General features: G+C 45.6%; 1 protein-coding gene across 1 annotated transcript in view; it reads right to left on the bottom strand.

Annotated features, from left to right (window-relative positions):
- Positions 1-24,194, bottom strand: part of LOC143974933 (ectonucleoside triphosphate diphosphohydrolase 8-like) — a 77,391-nt gene that overhangs the window by 33,864 nt on the left and 19,333 nt on the right. Inside the window, exon 2 of the mRNA XM_077476774.1 lies at positions 22,671-22,804. Coding sequence (XP_077332900.1) covers positions 22,671-22,796 — 126 coding nt within the window. The 5' untranslated portion in view covers positions 22,797-22,804. The remainder of the gene's footprint in view (positions 1-22,670; positions 22,805-24,194) is intronic.

The following is a 24,194-nucleotide window of genomic DNA, read 5'->3' as shown; positions in this document are numbered from 1 at the left end:
CCACCAAGATACACAGGACTCTGTATCTTGGCGGTGCCATTTTTAAACTTCAAGACTGTAATGACAGGGCTGCAAATGACACTGGACAAGACTGCAGATGGACACTGATCAGGCTGCATTGATGGGCATTTAAGTATACGTTTTTTTTTCCCTTAAAATTCCCTCCTAAACTTGGGGTGCATGTTATACACCTGCGCGTGTTATACGCCGATAAATGCGGTAATGTATAGAAGGTAGGGCCCGAAAGTGACTCAAGCCCAGGGGCCCCCACCACCCTAAGACCTGCCCTGCCCATATTATATTGTTTTGATAAATCTAAAGTGAAATTGTCTAATGTATGTCCAGCCTTGGGCTACATACACACTATATTAGATTTTCTGCAGATTTTTGTCTTCAGATTTGCCAAAACCATATAATATGAGGTCAAACCTTAGGAGTTTCAATCTGTATGCAATCAGGCAGGCCCTTGCGCTACATGGTTTTGGAAAATTTGAAGACAAAAATCTGCAGAAAATCTAATAGTGTGTATGGGTCTATAAATGGAATATATTCAAAAATCTTACACAGTCACCATCACATATAAATGTTTAAAACCTATAGATATAAAAAAATTTTTTTCCCAAAGCCAAATACACTTGAGAGTCCCTGTATTAAATCTACAAGGATAAATCCTTGTGAGCTTAACTATGTAAGACTTTGCAAAAGAACATCTATTCATACCGTACAAGTGAAGTGCTGATCTGTGGACTTTTTTGATCAAGAAACTTATTAAGCCTGGGCTCACATTATGGCGTGTCAGGAACGCATGCAAAAATCGCCTTTCCCAACAAGCATGAGAAATGTGCCACTCTTTAGCAGTCACGGTGGGTGCTGTTAAGAATTATTGTCATCCCTCTCAAAATGCCTACATCTTCGCAGTTGCCTCAGCACAATGTGGTTCAATGGGGCGTCATTAAAAAAAGGTATTTTTCTGTGGGTAGTGAAACCTACTGAAATGAATGGTTTGTCACCTCCCATTCCTTTAAACCTGAACACATATGAATTACACAGGGTCTGAGGCTAATTTAATGTAGATAAGGCACCATGTGAGTTTAACCACTTTCAGACCGGACCAATTTGCTGGTCAAAGACCAGACCACTTTTTGCGATTCGGCACTGCGTCGCTTTAACTGACAATTGCGCGGTCGTGCGACGTGGCTCCCCAACAAAATTGACGTCCTTTTTTTCCCACAAATAGAGCTTTCTTTTGGTGGTATTTGATCACCCCTGCGGTTTTTATTTTTTGCGCTATAAACAAAAATAAATATCCCCCAAAAATATATAAAAAAACATTTTTTTCCCCTCAGTTTAGGCCGATACGTATTCTTCTATATATTTTTGGTAAAAAAAACGCAATAAGCGATTATTGATTGGTTTGCGCAAAAGTTATAGCGTTTACAAAATAGGGATAGTTTTATAGCATTTTTATTAATAATTTTTTATTCTTTTTTTTTACTAGTAATGGCGGCGATCAGCGATTTTTATTGTGACTGCGATATTGTGGGGGACCCATCGGACATTTTTGACACATTTTTGGGACCATTGTCATTTATACAGTAATCACTGTAATCACTGCTATATAAATGCAGTGATTCCTGTGTAAATAACACTGGCAGTGAAAGGGTTAACCAGTGGGTGGCAGTGTAGGGGTTAAGTGTTCCTAGGGGAGTGTTACTAACTGTGAGGGGGTTGGGCTTTCATTTAGTGTACACTGATCTCTGCTCCAATCACATGGAGCAGAGATCAGCGTCACTAGTTGCTAGGCAGAATAGACAAATGTTGTTTACACAGCATTTGCTCTATTCGGCCGCTCCGTGAGACGATCGCGGGGATGCCCGCGGCGATCGAGTCCGCGGGTTTCATAGGAAACGATGTTAAATGGACTGTTCTGCAAAAAGCACTAAAAATGCATATTTTGTGAATCAGGCCTAAGGCTGGATTCACACCTATGCATTTTTAGTGCTTTTTGCACTACAGATCACGTGCCCATATCTGCAAAAAGCACTAAAAATGCATAGGTGTGAATCCAGCCTTAGGCTCGATACACACTAGCACATTTTTTGATGCATTTTGCAGAAATGCAAGGAAATTTTTTAACATGGGTTACTATGGAACATGTTCACATCAATGCATTTTTGTGCCTCTGCGTTTTTGGAAAGGGTCGCTGACTTTTTTCATGCAAAATGCAGCATTTTGCAAGTAATAGAAGTCAATGGACCTGCATCAAAAACGCTTTTTTTTTTTTTTTACGCAAAAGTACCGCTTTTTTGCTGCGTTTTTTTCCCCACTGTATATATTTGGTTGCTAAGCAACTACAGTGTAAAAAAAAAATTGCAAAATCGTGGTAAAAACGCGCATCCAAAAACGCAACAAGCACCACAAAAACGCTCAAAAGCAACATGCATAGATGTGCATTGAGCCTAAGGCTGGATTCACACCTATGCATTTTTTGCGCTTTTTGCATTTTGCAGATTTTCACTACAGAACGTGTTCCATAGGAAACCATGTTAAATGGATTGTTATACAAATCTGCAAAATGCAAAAAGCACTAAAAATGCATAGGTGTGAATCAGGTTGCAGTTTGCATATTCAATACACGCTTTTGATCCATTGAAGTCTATGGAACCAAAATCCAGGAAAAAGTCCCTGAGCCTTTCCATAAAATGCACAAATGTAAACTACATCTATAGGAAACCATGTTAAATGGGCTGTAGTGTGGACTAAAAATGCACTCAAATGCATAGGTGTGAACCAGGCCTTAGTCTGTAGGGTTCAATATTGGGTTGGCCCACCCCTTAGGGCTTCAACTCTTCTGGGAAGGCTGTCCACAAGATTTAGGAGTGTGTCTATGGGAATGTTTGGCCATTCTTCCAGAAGCGCATTTGTGAGGTCATGTACTGATGTTGGATAAGAAGGCCTGGCTTGCAGTCTCCTTTCTAGTTCATCCCAAAGGTGTTCTGTCAGGACTCTGTGTAGGCCAGTCAAGTTCCTCCTCCCTAAACTTGTTCATCCAGGGCTTTATGGACTGGTGCGCAGTCATGTTGTAACAGGAAGGGGCCATCCCCCAAACTGTTACCACAAATTTGGAAGCATAAAATTGTCCAAAATGTCTTGGTATGCTGACGCCTTAAGAGTTCCCTTCACTGGAACTAAGGGGCCAAGCTCAACCCCTGAAAAACAACCCCACACCATATTCCCCCCCCCCCCCCCACACCAAATGATTTGGCCCAATGCACAAAGCAAGGTTCATAAAAGACATGGATGAGCGTGTTTTGGGTGGAGGAACTTGGTTGTCCTGCACAAAGTCCTGACCTCAACCCAAAAAAACACCTTTCCGATGAATTGGAGTAGAGACTGCAAACCAGACCTCGTGGACGGCCTTCCCAGAAGAGTTGAAGCTATTAGAGCTGCAAAGCGTGGGCCAACTCAATATTGAACCCTACGGACTAAGCCCTTGTACACACGGTCGGAGAATCTGTCGGAATGAGTCTTATCGGACCGTGTCGTCAGATAATCCGACTGTGTGTGGTATGCATCGGACTGATTCCGTCCAAATCTCCGTCCGACCCAATTTTCCAACATGTTGGAAATATTTCCCGACCAACTGGGCCGGACGGACCTAATCCGATCATGTGTAGAGCATTTTCATCGGACCAAGTGCCACGCATGCTCAGATCAAATTCCTACATCAAAGCTATTGGCTACTAGCCTGAATGTAGTCCCATCGTAACGAAATTATGTCATCACGTTCTAAAAGATCGGATTTTTCGCCAACTTGGCCCGACCGTGTGTATGCAACAGTTTCGGACACAATCCGTCGGACTAAAGGCAGACGTCCCAATACTTGGTAATATAGTGTATTTCAACATTAAACTAGGGCCTCCTATTAAACAATGTACCGCAGCACTTAATTATAATAGAAAACAGAACTTAACAACCTTGTGCATTAACACGAACAAAGTTTAATAGGAATGGACAATCTACATTCCCATAAAGCCAGAAGTAATTGTGCCTATTAAGAGGCTGCAAGCGCATTTTTTTTTGTGAGTGTGTCTCTGTTCTTGCACAAGCTCATTGTGCTGTTCTCACCTTTCTTAATTTGCGTACTGTCCCAGCCTGTTTGCATACAGGCACCGCATGATCTGTTTATAAAGGACCTTGTTGGATTCATATAATTTGCTGTGAAAATACCATTACTGTGAGAAGCCCTGGAACACAAATCTGATTTTTTTTCTATTTGTTGAATAGAAAAAGTCCCACAAATACCTGTTTATTCTGCCAGTGAAGTCCACCTAATGCAGTTTCCTGTGATGGGGTGGCAATGGCGCTGCACTGCTCTTGAGCTAAGAGCAGAGTTGCCCCACTCACGTAGGATGTGCCTGCTTGCACTGCAGTGGGATAAAATAAACCGTTGCTGGAGGCTTGACTATCAGAATTTTTGCTGCTCATTCACAAGCCTGTCGCTTGTCAGTTGGCACCTGGCCCTCCTAGTCCTGCCCTCCTTCTTCTTCTTTTTTTTTTTTTTTTTTTTTTTTTTGATTGACCTCACTGCTGAAACTTTCCCATGAGCTGCAATGTCTGGGAAGAGGAGCATGTGAGATGCAAAGGAGGTGGGCATCATAGTGACCAGGGCCGTCTTTAATAATGATTGGACCCTGAGCAAAACTTTTCTTGGGGGGGGGGGGGGGGGCCCTCCCATGCAGTTTTGCTCTCCACATGCTCTGAGACATACAATAAATAGCAGCTAGACTCAAAATCAGTTTACTGAATCCGATCAGGCAGCTATTGCGATTGGTTGCCAGAGCTTACAGTGTATCATTACCGCTCACTGACTGGTTGCTACAGGTTACAGCACACATTATGGCTCACTGATTAGTTGCTAGAGGTTACAGCACATGATTTCTGCTTGTTGATTGGTTGCTAGAAATTACTGTGGATATGACCTCAGGGGGGCATGATATACATATCAATGCTGCTAGCTGCCCCTATTTACATATGAATTCTGGAAATTTACATATAAACACAGGGTCTGAAGGTGAGTCACCTGTACACAACAATAGGGCAGAGCTGGGCAGCATTAGTAGCAGCACTTCCCACTGAGATATCAGGACACAGCACAGGACTAAAACCTCAAGGGATGAGGGAATTTAAACCAGGATAATTGGCAAGTATAAGGCCCCACAACAATGACAGGGCCCTGGGCAGCTGCCCCTTTTGCCCTGCCTTAAAACCGGCCATGATAGTGACTTAGTAGGTAGCATTTCCACCTTGCAGGACTGGGGTCATCCGCTTGAATCCTGACCATGACATTACATGCAAGGAGCTCGTGGGGGGTTTCCTCTTGCAGTCCAAAGACATGCTGGAAGATTAAAGTGGATGGGGAAACCCCTTTTTTTTTTTTTTTTTTCCCCCGAGTTTACTACTGCTTTAATTGGCTCTTGTATAAAATGGACCTTTGTATGTAATTTAGGGACCTTAAATTGTAAGCTATTGAGGGCAGGTACTGATGTGAATGAACCTTATATGTAAAGTACTGTGTAAATTATCGTCCCTACATAAATACCTGTAAATAAAATAAATAAGGTTGGCTCACTTCGGTCAGGGACAGTAAAGGTAAAAGGTTGTTTGCTTTATGAATATTTCATTGCAAAATAACCGGCTTAGATTGGGAGTGGGGGTGGGGGGGGGAGGGGCAGGGGGCAATCAGTTGCACTGCAGTGAAAGAGCATGCTAATAGGAGGAGAGAGCAGAGTGACAGCGAGATGGGCTTATCAATGTGCTGCTTCTACAGCAAAGTAAATCAGGTCTCCTCTCTACCAGACCAGTTTGTGCTGTGTAAATCTCAGAACCGGATTGACGAAAAATCATTTGGCAGGTAAAACGGCCCCTGATATTTATTTTTATCCGTGTATTTAGCCTAGAGTTTAGCTTTAAAATCTGACTATAGCTCCACTTTAATCATTTAAGACAGAGCTTGTCCGACTACAATCTACGTAAACACATTGACTCGTGGCTGCGATTCAAATATCATTATATTGCAATGACTCAGCTGTGCAAATATTAATTTTCAACATCTTGGCAGAAAATATAAAACTTTAAAGGTGAGCTAAAGTGCATTTGGAAACAATACAAGTTATTGTAATCTCAATTAAAGCCGTTTTTGATGTTAAGTGCTAATTGTTATATTTCTGTTGTGCCTTGTTTTTCATGATGAAATCATACATGCAGATTGTAGAGTCTCCTTTCTGGAGGTATCTGAATGACAGGCAGTGTGTCAGCATCCCTGCTGAACAGCTGCAAAAATAAAGCCTGTGTTTCTTTTATTTTACACATTGAGATGGATTATTTTTTTGCTGTGTTCATAAACATTCCCAATGGTGGCTGCAAAGCTTAAATGGACAAAGTCCACTTGGGACCATCAAGGGTGGTGTTCTCCTTTTTGACCTCCTCCCCCCTTTCCTTTCCCTTCCACATTCCTTCCACATTAGGAGGAGATGGGAGTTTTTTTGCATTACTTTAATATGAAGTGGAAATTGGTGAATAACCAGTCTTTACTCTGAGGAAGGGGGCAAGTCCCCGAAACGCATCAGCTGGTGCTGTCATCCGGTTGGACCTATGAGGTCAGAGGGCGGACTTCTGGTTTTTGAATTTATGACGTGCTACAACATGGATGATGCACTAGGCGCTTGCCCCCCACCCCCTTTTTATTTTATTTATTTATTTTTTCTGTTTGTAAAGTTGTAGTTTCCCCTATTGTGAGGAGGATGGCATTACCACAATAATCCAGTCGGAGTGCACAGTGGTCATTTCATTTGAATATCCTATGGCCAGCTTCTCTGTGACTTAGCGCCGAGGTGGTCAAGTTTCTACTGTTCCTTGCTTTTTTTTTTTTTTTTTTTTTTTTCCTCCATAAAACAGTTACAAATAACTTACATGTACTATCAACTATCTCTTTAAAGAGGAAGTAAACCCTGATGCATAGTAGCCCATTATGTGTCACTTACCTGACACAGGAGCCAGCGAAGTCACCGCTGTCCCCTGTAGTCCGGCGCATCCATCTTTTCGGTGGGGTCTCGCAGCTCCGCCGCTGTCATTCGGCGGAGCCGCGATGACGTCACTCCCGCGCATGCGCACTGAAGCCGACACGCGCGGCAGCTCCGTTGTTGGAAATGCTGCGCTCAGTGCGCCTGCACGCCGCTGTCTACGGCGCATGCGCCGTAGACAGCGGTGCCTGTCTTCAGGCAAATATCTCCTAAACCGTATAGCTTTAGGAGATATTTCTTGGACCTACATGTAAGCCTTATACTAGGTTTACCTGTAGGTCAAAGTGGTTTGTAAGGGTTTACAACCACTTTAAATGTCTTCCTCTGCCACTGTTCAAATTGTCAGCTTGCTTTATTGATGCACTCCTCGTTCTATCGCTCTGCCCTGTCCCATATGAGTCTCCTCTATGTGCAATCTCACACTCTGTACTACAACTCTAAAGCTAGCGGTAGATGGAACTCACTTTGGCCAGTTCAGCAAGGACCAACTGCATTTCAATGAGAGAGTGAGAGACTCCCAGAGTTGTGATGTCACCTATAGGCTTCGATGGTCCAGTCGTTGTTGATGCTTTCTCCTCTCCCCTGCAGCAGCTCAGAATACAATTGCAAAGTGGGGAGGATTCACCTTGTCTTCCTCAAATGTGTGGATGGTTGGGAATCCATCTATGGCCAGCTTAAGTGCAGCCATTATGAGCACAGCACACACAGGCGTCACAAGAGGCATGTAGAGCCTCTGTCAATCACTGCTGGGGGAAGGAGGTGAGGTGTATATTTTTTCTCTGTGTTCCTGGTGAATTGTCCAAAATGTGCTATGTTGGTGATTCTGGCACCAACATATCTTTTATTTTTATTTTTTTCAATGGAGAAATCATAGTAGCTGGTTTGAGAATTGTCAGCCCAACAGCTACTACATCCAATTAGATGCAAGCACCGTTCAGGTATTCTGACAGGTGGTTGCTGGCTGTCAGAATACAATAACTATAGTGGGAGATTCATCATTCTTCTGCATAGCATTACCACAAATGGTTTTATTCAGCCTGCCTGCAGTACAAAAGAAATCTAAGTGCATGGCAGCTTTACCATGGCTGCCTGGCAACAGAAAAGCACCCAGTCATCAGCAAATAAACAATTAAAATTTAGTACACAGTACAATATACTTTTCCTTTTTAAACTTTCATTTCCCCTTACTGTGTTTTAAAATAACACGTCCCTTTTTCTGATGAAGTGGCGAGTAGAGGGCAGAGATGATTTTGCAAGAGCCATACAAACAGGAACTGAAATTTGGTTTGGCAGCAAATATTAGCACAACATTTAACCAAGGACACGTGCACTACATATATTTCCTTGTGCTATACCCTCTGAAGTCATCTGACATCTGGTTCTTTTTGCTGCATTCCTAAACCAGCTCAGGGTCAGATTGGGGATGTACAAATAGCAGCAGGAAAGGTACAGGGAGATGAGGCAGAAGCTGGATGGACCATAGTCTCAAATGGTATTTTGATAACTGTATGCAATGAATACATGTAATGGTATTTGGCATATGAATCCATTAATAATCATAGGTGTGTGCAGGGGGTTTGCCAGGTGTGCCTGGGCACACCCTAATCAGTCTGTGTGGTGCTCATTCCCCCTACTTACCCCCGTGTTGCATCCCCCCCCCCCCCCCCCGCAGTGCTGCTGGCTTCCTTTCTCTCCCCCATGGATATTTCAGAATGGAGAGTGGGGGAAAGGGCTAGTACATGTGTCGTTTACAGGACCTTTAGTTTTTTCTAAATGAACACAGTGAACAGACTCGCTCACTCTGGTCATTCATAACGGAAGCATAGTAGGCTGTATTTACTATGCTTCAGTCTGAATGAAAAGAAAGCCAGCAGCACAGAGCACTATCCCTCTCATTCCCTGTCTAGTTCTTTTTGAGCTTTGGGGTGAACACTCTAATGCAATAGGCTTTTTATTTTATTTATTTATTTGTTCATTTTATTTCACTTGCCTTTTATTTATGTTTTCTTCCACACTGACATGCATTCTGACCTTCCTAGCAAAAGTGATGGTCACAGTGCTTGGTATAAACCATAGCACTGTCAAGGGAGCTGAGCAGTAGCAGCACCAGTTGTTTAAAGAGACCCGGTCACTAACTATAAACAAAAATTCCAGAAAAGAGTACAGAAAAATCAATTACTTTAAATGCTCATGTAGCACTGACACCTCTGCCTACTGATCCTATGTTTATGTTATTATAACGTAAGTCTATGAACAGTTCTGTAACTTGGTATTTGGTGCCATCTAGCGGCCAAATACAGATAGTGGACTTGGATAACTTTTCTTTTCAGAGCATTGAACTAAATACAGGAAGTGACTGTTTATTTACTTTAATATTTGGCCTACCTCTCAGAATGGCAGGTGACCTATCCATGGACACCCTCTCTTGCACTGCATTCTGGGTAGGACATAGAAGGCCCCCGAGCGGCCATCTTAGCTCTCTTGGGAACGCATGGCCTGCCTCTCAGGACTTGCAAAGAGGCCTCCCGGAGGAAGTGGCCTACTGCCATTGGGAGCACAACCCCTGATAAATTGAGTGACTGGATGGTGCCAGAGACACAGCGACCGGATTGGGGAAATCCAGAGACACTCGTTTGAGCATCGGAGGACCGGGTTCACACATCAGGATGGAAGGACAGAGCCAGCGGACATAGACGCAAGCCACACCGGACCAAAGCTACCATCCAGAGTTCCCGATCCAGTTGTTGAGCGGGTTGCAGCCCACAGTTTATTAACTTTTGCACCTAGTCAGACTTATACACAGGCCTTGCTGGGATCCATAGTTCTACGGAGGAAGAGTATAGCAACTGACATTAGACAGGCATAAGGCCTGTCTCTATTGCATCTCAAGTCTTGTATCATAGTTATGGAAGCAACACCAGGACCAGGAGCTCCCTTGTGTTTATATTGTTTATAATTGTTTTACCAAAATTCCTTGTCCTGTCATTCTATGTAGCACTGACCCCTGAAGGAGCGGCTGGTTTTGCTGGGCTTACCGTTTACCTTCTGCACCTCGTTCTTGTCTAGGGGTTCCCGAGGTTGATGGCCCAATAACTGCAGAGACCGACACTTGAATCCCTTTTTAGGAATTTTTATTTGCATAAAACGTTGAACAGAACACAGTCTCTCAGTTGGAAATAGAGGGTATTGGTAGTAAAGCTCATGTACTTTTTGGAAACTGCTGACACTTGACATGTCTCTCTTTAGATGATCCAGGGAATACTACCGGATAAATCCCTGTTTGTGGATTTAGCAGCCGACGGGTGATTTAAGATTAACAAAGTCTCTGCCACTGATTTGATTGTAGAACTTTAAGTTAGCACAGAAACGTATGTGTAACCGAAGGATGAAATTAGGAACTTTCTTACAGTACCAGTACCAGCCTCGTGCGTGGCCCTCTTCCGAAGAGTCCTCATATGGTTGCGTTTTGAGTTGCTGGGCCTCTCCAAACCCGACCCGTCACCGGACCACCTTGAAATCCTCCTTCCAGTTACTGTGCCTCGGACTAGCCAGTCCCGAGACTCGTAAATGGATGGATCCGCACCCCAGGCACGAGGGCCTCTGGGGGCTGGTCAGGAGCACCAGAACCCCTGGAGTCAGAACATACTTCTGGACCTTAACCCAGAACCACGTGACCTCAGCACCTTAAGTACCCTCTCTCGGAATACACAGCGAGACAACGCACCCACTGATTGGCTCAGAGAGAGATACCCAATGCGTCCATCCAGACTGCGTTCCAATGCCTGTCAAAGGTGATACATGCACCTATGATCAGGCAGAACACAATACAGTACAGCCAAACTGATGCCAGAATCACAATTTACATAATTTTAACCCTAAGACCCAACTACGGTCTTAGAAAAAATTTACAAAACATAGCGCATATGCTTCAGGACTACCGGCGCTACACTATGTTGGGATGATGGCAGAATTACTATAGTCACCTGTTTGCCAATATATACAGTAAAATATATCTTGGATAAATACCTCGTTGTGTGGAGTATTGTTTTCTCCCAGTAGGTGGAGCCAGTGGATCCTGAGGTGACAATACAGGTATATTGTACTGTATTGTATTGCACCACAGCTTTGTCAAGGGGACTGAATCAAGTTAGTGGGGTTTATTGGCAGAGTGCAGGCCCAAATCAAACCAGCAGCTCCTTCGGGGGTCAGTGCTACACTCACTTGCAGTGTTTTATTTTCCTTTCCATAAACAAGTTTTTAATTACTTGCTATGGGCTTTTGTAATTGCTAGCAAAATTGACTACTTCAGAAGCAATCACCAGCAAAGGCCCCATTTTTCTTTTAGCTCATAGCCCTCTTCTCTACTGGGAATAATGTAATTACTGTCTGCGCTGACCCAACACCACTACCTCTCCCTTCACCAGATTACCTAACCTTTGTAAAAGCAAGAAGAGTAGCAAAGGTCAATACTATAGTGTCACTTGAATGATAGCCCTGACATCACAGACAAGATGGTGCCGCTTAGCAGCGGTCTTGGGGCTTTTACATGTTTATAAAAGGAAAGCTTTTACAGGTTAATAACATGTATAAAATATGTTAAATGCTCATGTTATGCCAGTGCATTAGACTCCAACGGGTAGAAGGCACAGGTGCACTGTCCAGCCCCTCTGCCTGCAACTTGAAAAATTCTATGGCATGCTGAAAGCTGCTGCAGCTTGACAGTGCCCCAAGTGGTACTAACAGGGAGGACAGTATGTACCAGGGGATGAATGCCCAGAACACAAGATGTTTGCACTCTGGGCACATATTGCCCTAAATGTTAGTACCACTCAGTGCACCATCCAGCTGCAGCAACTTCCAGCCCCATATACAATTTTACAGGTTACTGGTAGAGGGGCTGGATGGATGCGCCTGTGCCTTCCACCCACACCTAAAATCCAGAGTCTCTTGCAACAGCGGTAATTGCCCATTGTGCATTAGGCCTAAGGCAAGATTGTTATTGATTTTAATGGTCTGGTGACAGGGTCTCTTTAAAAGCTGCCTTGGAAGTGTCATTTGTCCCAACACTTGTCACTGTCACGTTTTCTGGACAGTTTGACCTGCATGTAAATATGAAAGGAATGGGACATAAAAAGGAGATAATGTACTGAATGCTATCCTTAAATATATTACAGTGGAAAAAAGAAAGTATGTGAACCCCTTGGAATTAACTGGTTTTCTGCAGAAACTGGCAATATAAATGTGATGTGATGTAATCTCCTCTAAGTCACAACAATAGACACACAATATTTTTAAAGGAATTAAAGAAAAAATAACAAACGTTATACTCCTCTGGTCTGTTTAAAATGTTTTGCACAGAGAAGCCCCGATCCTCCTCTTCTCTTCTCCTCTTCTTCTTTCCCCCACTGGCACTCTGGGCTCCTCCCCTCTACTGAACATAGCAAGCTTTCTGGGGGCTCTGGATCAGACCTGCACAATGTTCAGGAGGAATTTTTGACCATTCCTCTTTGTAAAACTGCTTCAGGTCAGACATATTTTGAACAGCTCTCTGTAGATAATTTAACAGCATGTCTATGAGGTTAAGGTGTGGGCTCTAACTGGGCCGCTCCAATAGGCTTTTTTTTTTTTTCTGACGCCAGTCTGCAGAGGATTTACCTTGATGCTTAGGGTCCTTGTCATGCATTAAAACCCAACTTCTAGGAAGCTTCAGATGGCGGGCAACCACCATGGCATTGTCTTGTAGGATAGTTTGGTAAACGTACAAATTCACTTTCTGTGATGACGGCAAGGTGTCAAGGCCCTGAGGCAGCAAAGCAAGCCCAAATAGTGATGTTCCCCCCACCATACACCGTTGGGATGATGAATTAATGTTGTTTAGCTGTGCCTTTTTTTTTTTTTTTTTTTTTTTTTTTTTCTTTTTTTGGGCCATACATAATGCTGAGTATTCTTCCTGAACAATGCAACTTTTGTTTCATCAGTCCACAAAACATTTTCCCAGTAGCCTTGTGGTGTGCCAAGGTGCTCTTTGGTAAGCCTCAGGCATGCAATAAATGTGGTGTGGTGTGTGTTTTTTATTTGTTTTTTGAGACAGAGGCAATCTGCTTCCTTTGTGGTGCTCTGCCATGGATGCCCTGCATTTTCATAGGCATACATATGGTAGACTCATGTACAGGGATGTCAGGTCCAGTGATGTCTTCAAGCCTTTAGCTGTTACTCAAGGGTTTTTTACCTCACTGAGAACTGTGTTGTGCCTTTAGGAGTCATCTTGGCTGGGTACCCACCTCAAGGAAGAGTAGCCACGGTACAAAAATGTCTCTATTTATAGACAATTTGTCTGGCCGTCAACTGATGGATGCCTAAATGCTATGGGGGAGATTTACTAAAACTGGTGCACACAGAATCTGCTGCATTTGGGCATAGTAACCAATCGGCCTAAAACTTTAGCTTGGTCAATTAAGCTTTGACAATTAAAACCTAGAAGCCAATTGTTTACTATGCACAGCAGTGGCGGCCCGCCCATAGGGGGCGCCCGGGCGCCGCCCCCCCTCCCCCTAGGTGTAAAAAAAAAAAAAAAAAATAAAATAAACGGGCCCTTTAAGACATTTAAAAAAAAAAAAAAAATTTCATTTAACAATTTAACATAGTGTACTGTGGCGCCGGTCACAGTGCACTATGAGAAGCGCCACGTCGATGCAATCACAAGATTGCATCCATGGCGCTTCATTTGCGGGTTAAAAACCCGCCTTGCGGTGCACTGCAGAACGCCGACTAGCTTCCGCCCGTAAAATCACTGTGATTCTACGGGCGGGAGCATTGTCATTCTTAGATAGGCAGGTCGCTTTCGGCTGCTTCACGAAACCCGGAAGTGACGTCGGCAGCTCCGTTCCTCAGCCCGAGCGGAGCTGCAAGACAGTGAGGCAGGAGGTGAGTCACCGCATAAAGGCTTTCTAGTTTCTACTTTGTTGAGAATGTTCATGCATTTAGCTGAATGAATGGAAAAAAAGCTTTCACAGCCAGAAAGGTTTCCCCAGGCCAGGCGACTTTTGCCGTGGCCAATCAGAGAATGAGCTCTGAAGGGGGAACTCCACGCCAAATTTCTGAAAAAAAATTTGACGTGGGTTCCCCTTCCGAGAGCATACCAGGCCCTTAGGTCTGGTATGGATTCCAAGGGGAACCCCCTACGCCGAAAAAACGGCGTGGGGGTCCCCCCCAGATCCACACCAGACCTTTATCCGGGCACGCTACCTGGCCGGCCAGGAAAGGGGGTGGGGAAGAGCGGGCGCCCCCCCCCCCTGAGCCGTACCAGGCCGCGTGCCCTCAACATGGGGGGGTGCCTTGGGGGAGGGGGGGGCGTGCGCCCCCCCCCACCCCAAAGCACCTTGTCCCCATGTTGATGAGGACAAGGGCCTCTTCATGACAACCCTGGCCGTTGGTTGTCGGGGTCTGCGGGCGGGGGGCTTATCGGAATCCGGGAGCCCCCTTTAATAATTCCTGGCATTGCGGCCGGAGAGATCATCGAGTCAACATCTCCTGGAGAAGAAGAACGGGCGGCGGCGGCGGCGACAGAAGACCTGTAAAAGAGCTATAAGAAGGCGCGGTGGCCCGGCAGAAGAACCGAAGAGGGGGACAAGACCCCCGAAGTCGGAAGAAGAGGCCGGCGGCGAGGAAGAAATCCGGGCTCATCCGCTAGCAAAAGAGCTACAAGAAGATAGCGGAGGAGTCCGGCGAGAAGACCCCCCGAAGACGGAAGACCCCCGGAGCTGTGCAATAAAATATTTTAACCCTGTGTTGTGTTTTTTTTGTACTTTTTTTCACAGGTGAATGGGTAGGGGTACATTGTACCCCATACTCATTCACATAGGGTGGGGGGCCGGTATCCGGGGGCCCCCTTATTAAAGGGGGCTCCCGGATTCCGATAAGCCCCCCGCCCGCAGACCCCGACAACCAACGGCCAGGGTTGTCGGGAAGAGGCCCTTGTCCTCATCAACATGGGGACAAGGTGCTTTGGGGTGGGGGGGCCGCGCGGCCCCCCCTTCCCCAAGGCACCCCCCATGTTGAGGGCACGCGGCCTGGTACGGCTCAGAAGGGGGGGGCGCCCGCTCATCCCCACCCCCTTTCCTGGCCGGCCGGGTAGCGTGCTCGGATAAGGGTTTGATGTGGATCTGGGGGGACCCCCACGCCGTTTTTTTCAGCGTAGGGGGTTCCCCTTGGAATCCATACCAGACCTAAGGGCCTGGTATGCTCTCGGAGGGGGGAACCCACGCCAATTTTTTTTCAGATTACATAAGGGGCGTGGTTTATGAGAAGTGGGAGGGGCCAAAATGATGGGCGGGGTCATGATAGGCGGGGTCTGGCCAAAAACTTCACCAGCCGCCACTGATGCACAGCTGTGCCAAATTCTGTGTTCTCCAGTTTTAGTAAATACAATGCTTTGTCTGATAGGGGGTATCTCTTTCCAGCCTTATGTAGATCAACTACTCTTGATTGTATGTCTTCAGAGAGCTCATTTTTTGCAAGGCATAGTTCACAACAGCCGATGCTTATTAAGAACAGCAGTCTTAAAATGTTTGAGTGGCTTTTGTCAATCAAAGTAGCTCTAAAGCACACATCCATACTCATTAATTGGAATATAGATGTTTAAGCTAATGACTCCAATTAGACTCCAATTACTTCAGCAAAAGCTATCTATGGGTTCACTTTTTTATTCCTTCAGCACTGTGAATGTTAATGGGTGTGGTCAATAAAGACATAAGATATTAGAATTGTTTGAGTGTCATCGGCTTAAAGGAGAAGTTTAGCCTGAGCTTGTTAGGCTGGGCTTCTCCTAATGGTCACAGGCGTGCAATTCATTTTGCACGCTTGTGACCCGTTTTGAGCAGAGATCGGTCTGAAGTCTGCTCTGTGCTGACGTCACCAAGATCAATCCAGGCACCGCGTCATCACGACTCTGGGAGTCTGGATCCGCCAGGTGCCTGTGCTGATAGGTATCTCAGAGCCTCTCAGCGAGCTGCTGAGAAGGCCACTCCCTGCCCCTCCACAGCTTAGCGCTACAATGAGCATGGAGGAGCAGAGCAAGAGAGCTGCTGACTAACAGGCAGCTACTCTCTGCTTGGGGAGGTGAGAGAACCAATGCCCATAGTTGCCAACAGTTCAGATTATCCCGGGACAATCACGATTTTTGGGTCCCTCATCCAGATTTAAGCTTGTCCTGATTTATTGTCCCAGGAAAATGGGGAATGTTTTTGGCCATTGCCGCCATGAGTGTTGTTTCCCCTTGTGTTCAGTGCAGAGGAGAGGGGAGGCAAATCGGCTTCTCTCTTCAGTGTACAAATAGAAAATTCTCTTGTACACTGAAGCCTATTGGCCACAGTGATTGGTGACCCCCTCCTCGCTCTCCACTGAACACAAGGAAATGTTCAGCCTCCAGCCACTGCCGCCACCAACCCTCCGCCCCCGTGTGTCTGAGCGGGGACACAGTTACACTGATGGAAGGACCAGGGCTCCGCTGGCTGGGGACACTGATGGTCCTGGCTCCCCCCTTGCATCTCCTCATCACCACACCTGCACCCCCCTCCCCCGTGTCACCACCATGCCTGCGTCTGCCCCCCCCCCCCCCCCCGATGCCAGCACCATGTCTGCGTCTGCCTCCCCGCTCATGCCAACACCATGCCTGGGTCTGCCTCCCCGCTCATGCCAACACCATGCCTGCATCCCCCAGGCCACCATCATGCCTGCACCCCCAAATCCCCACCATGCCTCCACCCTTCCCCAAGTCACCATGCCTCCACCCCCACACCTCTCCCCCTTTGTCACCACTCTTGAGTAGATGTAGCTAGACTGCAGCCAACACTCCGCTGGGGGCACTGATTTGAGGCACTCCACTGGGGACACCTGATGTAAGCCGGCACTCCGCTGGGGACACCTAATGTAAGGCGGCTGTCACGTACCTGGTATGAGAGCCCAGAATGCAGGGAGCGGCCTCTCGTAAGCCTCTGGCTCGAGAACCCTTGGAAGTGGGAACAGGAATTCAAGAGTTCAGAGGGCACAAGTGCCAGGCTGGTGTAGGACTGGTCCGGACCAACAGGAGCAAAGGATCCACAGAAGCGCTGGATAGTAGACACCCGGCAGACCGGTAGGAATGCAGAAGACAGCGGGCACAGGCAGACGGGCTGGAACAGCAGGTGGCAGACAGCAGACGGCAGCAGGCACAGGCGGTCAGGCTGGAACAGCAGGTGGCAGACAGAAGCAGGCACAGGCGGTCAGGCTGGAACAGCAGGTGGCAGACAGCAGAGTCAAGTACAAGCCGGGTCGGTAACAGGCGGGCAACAACGGTACACAGGAAGAGGCAGAAGCGTAGTCAGACGGGCCGGAGGTCGGTGGCAGGCAGCAAGCAAATGTCGTCGGGAACAGGACGGGTAACAGGAATCAGAGGCAAACAGATAGCGAATAGCAGAATAAGCGGACACGCTGTAGACCTGCGTGCGTCCGTTCGCGCTAACTTGCGCCCAAGGATACCGACAAGTTCTTAACAAGGGGATTCTGCGGGCAGGTCTCCTATATGCCATGGGACCACTGGGACGACCATGACAGCGGCACTCTGGGGGCACCTGATGCAAGGATGGAATCTGCTGGGGCACCTGATGGTATCTGATGGCAGATGACGCTCAGGGCTCCCACTAATTCTGCATTATGATGAGTTGAATGATTTAATTTTATATCACAATGTAATAATATAAATAATGCGCTTCAATCATGCTAACACCATAACTACCATGGTGCCGGAATGATTGAATTTCTAACACCAGGTGTTTGGATTATCTTTATCTGTTGATTGTTAAACTCTGGAATACACATATTGCTATTGTGGTGTAGGAGCTGGGGCTGCTGTCCCCCCATCCCCCTCCCTCCCCCCCCCCCCTTTCCCCCTTTCCCTCTTCCCCCCTTTCCCTCTTCATCCCTCATTTATCTCAGACTATAACCACATCCCTTTGAGGCACACCCATTCAAGCCACGCCCACTATTTCACATAATCCACAGCCGTTTTTCAGCGTGCCACATTTTTTTTTTCCTATGCCACGTCTACAAATGCATGCCCCACCCCCTAATTGTGACACCCCCCCCCCCCCCCCCCCGCCTACAGCCAAAAGTGTCCCTTTTTTTACAATGTTTGCAACTATGGATGCCATCGGCGGTGTTCGGTGGCTCAGCTCTCAGTGAAGAGGTGGTGGAGGGACAGATGCAGCATCAGACCGATACTGCATCCACGTAGGTAAGTCTGATTATGGGATAAAAAAAAAAAAAAAACTCCCATACTTCTTCTCTTTTAAGCACATTATGTTGGTCTATTGTGACTTGGATGAGGATCAGGTCACATTTTATGGCAAATTACCGCAGAAAACCAATGAATTCCAAGGGGTTCACATACTTTTTGTGTCCACTGTATATGCAGTTATCAGAACGAAGCTCTGAAGCTGTCAGTGTTGTCTTTTAAAGGGTCACTTCAATTAAATTTGATCTCCATTGTAGGTTGTGTCTGGTCAGTCATGTCTCCTGACAGCTTCATATATGGCTTAGTAACTCTATTGAGTACCTGCCCTCCTTGGAGTTTTGGATGTTTCTTCCTGCCTTTTGGGTGTTGCAGTTCTTCCTATTATTACATCCTCTATCACAGGGGTAGGCAACCCTCACCACTGATGCCTCCCCATCAGCAGAGCAGGGCAGGGAAGTGTCAGTGAGACACTAATGCATTCTAATTTCAAAATTCCCCACACCGCACCTGCACTGAGGAGGAGGCACTGCGCCCCCACACAGTGAAAAAGATGGGAAACATTGGTTCTCTAACATTGCTGTAGCTGTGATAGTAGGCTTTTGTGATGGGGAAGAGATTGGGTGCAATACTGCTAAAGGGCAGTCCCTGTTTCCAGGAATAGGAGGAGGACTGTCATTGGCCAGTTCTAAAGCCAATCACAGTCCTGCTAGCCCCGTTCAACATCTGGAGGAAGATGACTTGCTTAGTTGCCACTACCAATCTCAGAAAGAAGGGATTTCACTATAATTGAGAAAACCACAATCAGGTGACAGTTTGTGGAATTACTGTTGAGCTTCTGGGAACTTTGTTGAAATGATTCCTGAACCTTTGTGTCACTTACTAATGAATCCTTCTGCACTCTGTGTCCCTTTAAGCCACCGCCAGTATTCAGAGCAATGAAAATCACACTCAACTGTTTTTTTCTCAGCTGCGGCGACCCAACCTATGATCCTGCACACAAGGCCCACTGCTTTCGGAAAATGCCCCTGACCTGAGCTGATCAATGCTTATCCATTCCAGATGCCTGTATGTGACATCACATACATCCCATACAATCATGTGGGATGGATGCGAAAGGCAGATCAGCAGGATGAGTGAGCCAGGACAGGTAGATGTGTCTCACCTCTGCATATCACACATATCATTGATGAGAAGAGGGTACAGCGGTGAAGCAGTTGAGTAGGGGGGGTTCAGAGGTGGGACAGGTGTGCAGGGGGTTCAGTGTTGGGGTTAAAAAGCAGGCGTTAGAGCAGTGGGGAAGATGTGAAAGGAGGTGTATTGGTGGGACAGGAGAGCAGGGGGAATAGTGGTGGAGCAGAAGAGCAGAGGGGTACAGAGGTGGGACAGATGTGCAGGTGGTACATTGGTGGGGCAGATGAGAAAGCGGGTTACAGTGGTGGGGCCGAAGAGCAGATGGGTTCATTGTTAGGACAGAGGAAAAGGTGATTTAGTAGTGAGGCAGAAGAGCATGGGTATACGGTGGTGAAGCAGATGTGCAGGGAGGTACAGTGGTGGGGCAGATGAGCAGGGGGGTACATTGGTGGGGCTGATGTGCAGGAGGTACAGGGATGGGAGGGGTGACAAGGGTGTTCAGAGGTGGGCCAGGAAAGCAGGGGGGTGTATAGTGATGGGGCAGATGAGCAGGAGAGGTACAGTGGGGGGACAGATTTGCAGGGGGGGCAGTTATCTGAGGTGTGAAGGAGCTTGAATTGGGGGTGATCTGAAGTGTGGAGTTTCAGGAATTGGGGCTGATCTGAGGCGTGAGTGCAGGATGTTAATTTCTCACTATTAAAGTATTACTTAGCCATCTGCTGTAAATCTTTGCCATCAGTACCCACTTTACTTTCTACATTAACTTCTCCTTCAGGGTTGGGTCACACTAGCTTGCATGGCAAACGCAGCATTTTACTGTGCGGGAGGTTGTCATTCTAAGCCCCAGCAGGGAGGAAGGCAATACAGGTTTCAACGCATCACATGATTTATTTATTTTTTTACCATATTTTATAAATTAAATGTCACAGTGATACTTCGTTCTTGTGTTCACCAGAAGTGCAATAAGTTGTGCTGCAGTATGACATGCAGTGCCATCCACCTGACTTAGTCATGTTTTTATCTGCACTGTTCTATCTAGACCATGTCTTTGGCATTCTACAATTTTTAAAACGGTAGCAATCATACATTGATCCAGCTTACTACAGTGATTCACACAGATGGTATTTGGCATTGCTTGGAGAAATAGCAAAGATTACAAGTTGCAGTGCTGGAAGGATAATTAAAATCCCAAGCATTTGCATCCTTTTCTGGTCTATAACGCAGTGTATGTTTGTGGGCTGTGCGTGGTTATTTGGGCCATTAAATCTGTGGTTGTGGGTTTGTGAATTTTTGCTTTTTTAAATTTGTAATAGGTTTTGATACATTACCATATGTTTTATGTTTTATGTTTTTTTTTTTTTTTATTTTTTTTTTTATTTATAAAACCTGTTGAAAGACAGTGTATTGCTACTATAAACCATTTCTGCTTTTGGTTATAGTTACTAGTCTGCTACACCCATAAAGGTTTAAAATTATTTGTATAACCAAAGGTATTATTTTTATTGGTATAGTGTAAAACATGCCCGTTTTATTGTTGCTACATGTTTCTTAAAGTGGTTATAAACTCTCCAAAGCAACTTTAGCACATTGTACTCATAATAAATAAACCTATTGATTGGTGCCTGTGAAATTCTTCTTCCTGTCCACCGTCCCGTAAAGTTTGTTTGCGTCACCGGCGCATGAGCTTTCCATCCTGCGATTTCACGGCACACTATGTGTGCCATTTCCCCATCCACAGCATAATGTTAACGAGTGCTCCGCTGTCTACGGCACAGCTTTGTTGACTCCCCCCGAGACTGGGCATTCGTCTTTCTGATTCTCCCCTTATGAATGTGTGACGTTTACAGGGGGAGTAAACCACCCTGGTAAACTGACTCCTATAGCGGCAATCATCTTGTGAAAGAGGCTTGGATAATAAATGATTGCACGTGCATGAGATTATAGCAAAGTAATCAAGGAAGGGCAGAAATGATGTCCAAAGATCAGTCAGAAACAGTACTCAAGATGGCGCTGCCAAATCCCTGAAGAATTTTTTTTTACTGTTTTTAGTAGTTTGTAAACAAAACAAAAAAAACGTACGTAAACCGTGATTATGTATACAATTATACTATACAAGAATTGCAAATTCATTTTCATATCATATTAGATAAAAATTGCAATAAGGAGTGCAGCGTTTATGTCTTCTTTAAAGTGGTTGTAAACCTCAGACATCATGAAATATGAGAAAAGCATTTTCTTCTATAGTGTGTCTCAATCCAGAGCTCTAAGTGTCATCCAGTCTGTTGCCTGGTTCCTCTGCTATCAGCATGAATCCCTTCTGCCAGGTTTTTCTGACGCCAAGAGAAAAAAGGTGACGGGGAGGGAGCTCCAGCTGATTTACTGTGTGCTGTGTGGAGAGGGTCCCTCCCCCTCCCCTCCCCTCCAATCAGTTTTCTGACTCCTCACTGAGCTCTGCAGAGTGTAACTTCAGTCCCTCCGCCCTCTTTTTCCTGACAGCTCAGACAAGCTTTATAAATTCTGCACTTTGAACGGCTGAAGAGAAGACTGCAAATAAACAGGTACTTATGTAGGAGAATTTTTGCTTCATCTCTATCACCTGAGGCCAACCACTTCACTGGATATATGTAAGGGTTTATAGCCACTTCAACTTTTGATCCAGTTGTCTGGCATCCTTTGTGACTTTTTATGGGACCACTTAGATACAAGATTATAAAACATACATAATCTTTGTGATAGTTGGCTTGTATATGAGCCCCTTTTAAAAAGAACCCATCTTAACAGAAATATGGAAGATGTCGTAATAGGGGCTGTCATCCTAATCCTTCTTTCATTCATTTGAGAGTCATCTAACATCTGAAAATAAAAAAAACAACTCAGCAATGGCAGCTTCCATATTTCTCTCTTGATATGCCCCCTTTTTAAAAAACACCTGCCATGGAAGAAAAACATGGCCTAACATTGCTCACCTTCTTCTCTTAGAACTGTATCACAGACCAGCAGCAAGTATGCAATCAGTGAAGGCAGATGTGCTGATCTGAATTTTCTTCCATGATAGGGTGGCTGCCAGGCAACTTTTTTCAGAATAGAAGCTTAAATGTTTCTCTTATGACAGGCACTCTATAACATGTCACCAGGTCATGTGAGCGATACATAGTGCCATCACCGCAGAAAACACTGTCGGGTATTACCTTGGTTCCAGGAGGAAGTGGGACATCGCTGCTCTTCACCAAACTCAGAATTAGCGCAATTACCACCGATATTACTGAGGCCACCAGCAACACCAACAGCGCCACCTGCTTGGAGTCTAGACCCATTATGTTCCCTATATTGGATGAGAGAATATTAGAAGTACTTGGGTTAATAAAACAAACAAAAAAAAAAGAATGCACAACCAATCTTATATAATATGGGTGCTTTACACTGGCACTCTGCCTGATCTTTTTTTGTTCTGTGCTAAACCTCTAGCACAAGGTCATGAAATGATATACTTACTTAGATCTACAGAGGGAAGCAGCAAAAAGATAGGAAGTATGTCAATCACATGGCTCCCTTTCTTTCTGCCACTCCAATTTCCATCCTACAATAGCAATGGCTTGATGTTCAGATGAGTTCCTCTGCACATATTACAGAAAACTGCAATTAGCAGCAGCCAGCAATTCAAAAAACAAACAAACTTCATCCTCAAAGTTCACAGCAGAAGCACAGCAGTTGTTGAAGTTGCTCTCTCCTCACCTTACCCTGCTGTTTATTCATATTAGAGAGTAGAAGGCAGGAAGGTCATTGCTAGAAGGTGGGAGCAGAGATAGCTGAGAGATGAGGACAGAAATAGCTTGAATGCTTCTACTATGAAATTTCAGGATGAATTGTTCTATAGTACTTGCAGCTACAGTGGTCAGTGAGGCAGGGGCGTACCTACAGGGGTCGCAGTTGCGATCTCGCCCCATGCTGCAGGGGACCCATGCAGCCCCCCTGAAGCCTGGATAGGAGTGGCATGAGCAGCTGCATATAGAGGAACCAACCTCTCCATTTTCCTCCTGCAGATGCTGAATGCCTGCAGGAGGGAGAGGAGGAGAAGCATTCCTTCAGTGGCTGAAGGAGGCAAATGGAGAGATTGGCTTCTCTATTTGTAGCTGCCCCTGCTGCTCCTCCTATTTAGCTTCTGTCTACTGCACACTGTATGCTCTCCAGCCCCCCGTGCTCCTTGCTGAACCCCTCATCCTCCATCTATCAGGTTGGAGAGCACGGAAGGGGCCGGTAAATGTATGTTCCTTTTCTGACTTGAAAGTCTGTGATCCTTATCGATCACTGACTGTCCATTTATGACTGAAACATAGTAAACACAGTTTACTATTCTTCATTTTGTGAATGAACAGGAAGCTTTGTACAGAGCTATTCATTCAGCACAGCTCAGGCTGCAGAGCAAAATATTGAGGGATGTGTCCTCCAACATCAGAGGTCTGTTTTTAGATGTTTTTCAGTCGAGGCACCCTTTAAACTTATGGACAATCTTGAGGCACCCTCCAAAATAATGGACAGTCCATTCTAAATGGCACCCCATTTTAAAATGTCAAGACTATTCTAAGTTTTACATAATGCAGCAACATCAATACACATAGGACACCCAACGTTAGAGGTGATTTATTCTTCTAAAGCAAATAGACTTGCAAACTGGTACTGACCAGTATTCCAATGTTTCTCTTCTCCCTCTGCTT

This window comes from Lithobates pipiens, unplaced genomic scaffold (assembly GCF_037356315.1).
Source record: "Lithobates pipiens isolate NorthernLeopardFrog02 unplaced genomic scaffold, aLitPip1_a1.2 Scaffold_1, whole genome shotgun sequence".
In the NCBI taxonomy this organism is placed as follows: Eukaryota; Metazoa; Chordata; class Amphibia; order Anura; family Ranidae; genus Lithobates; species Lithobates pipiens.
Note: the sequence above shows the minus strand (reverse complement) of the source record. Positions and strands in the feature narration are given on the sequence as shown.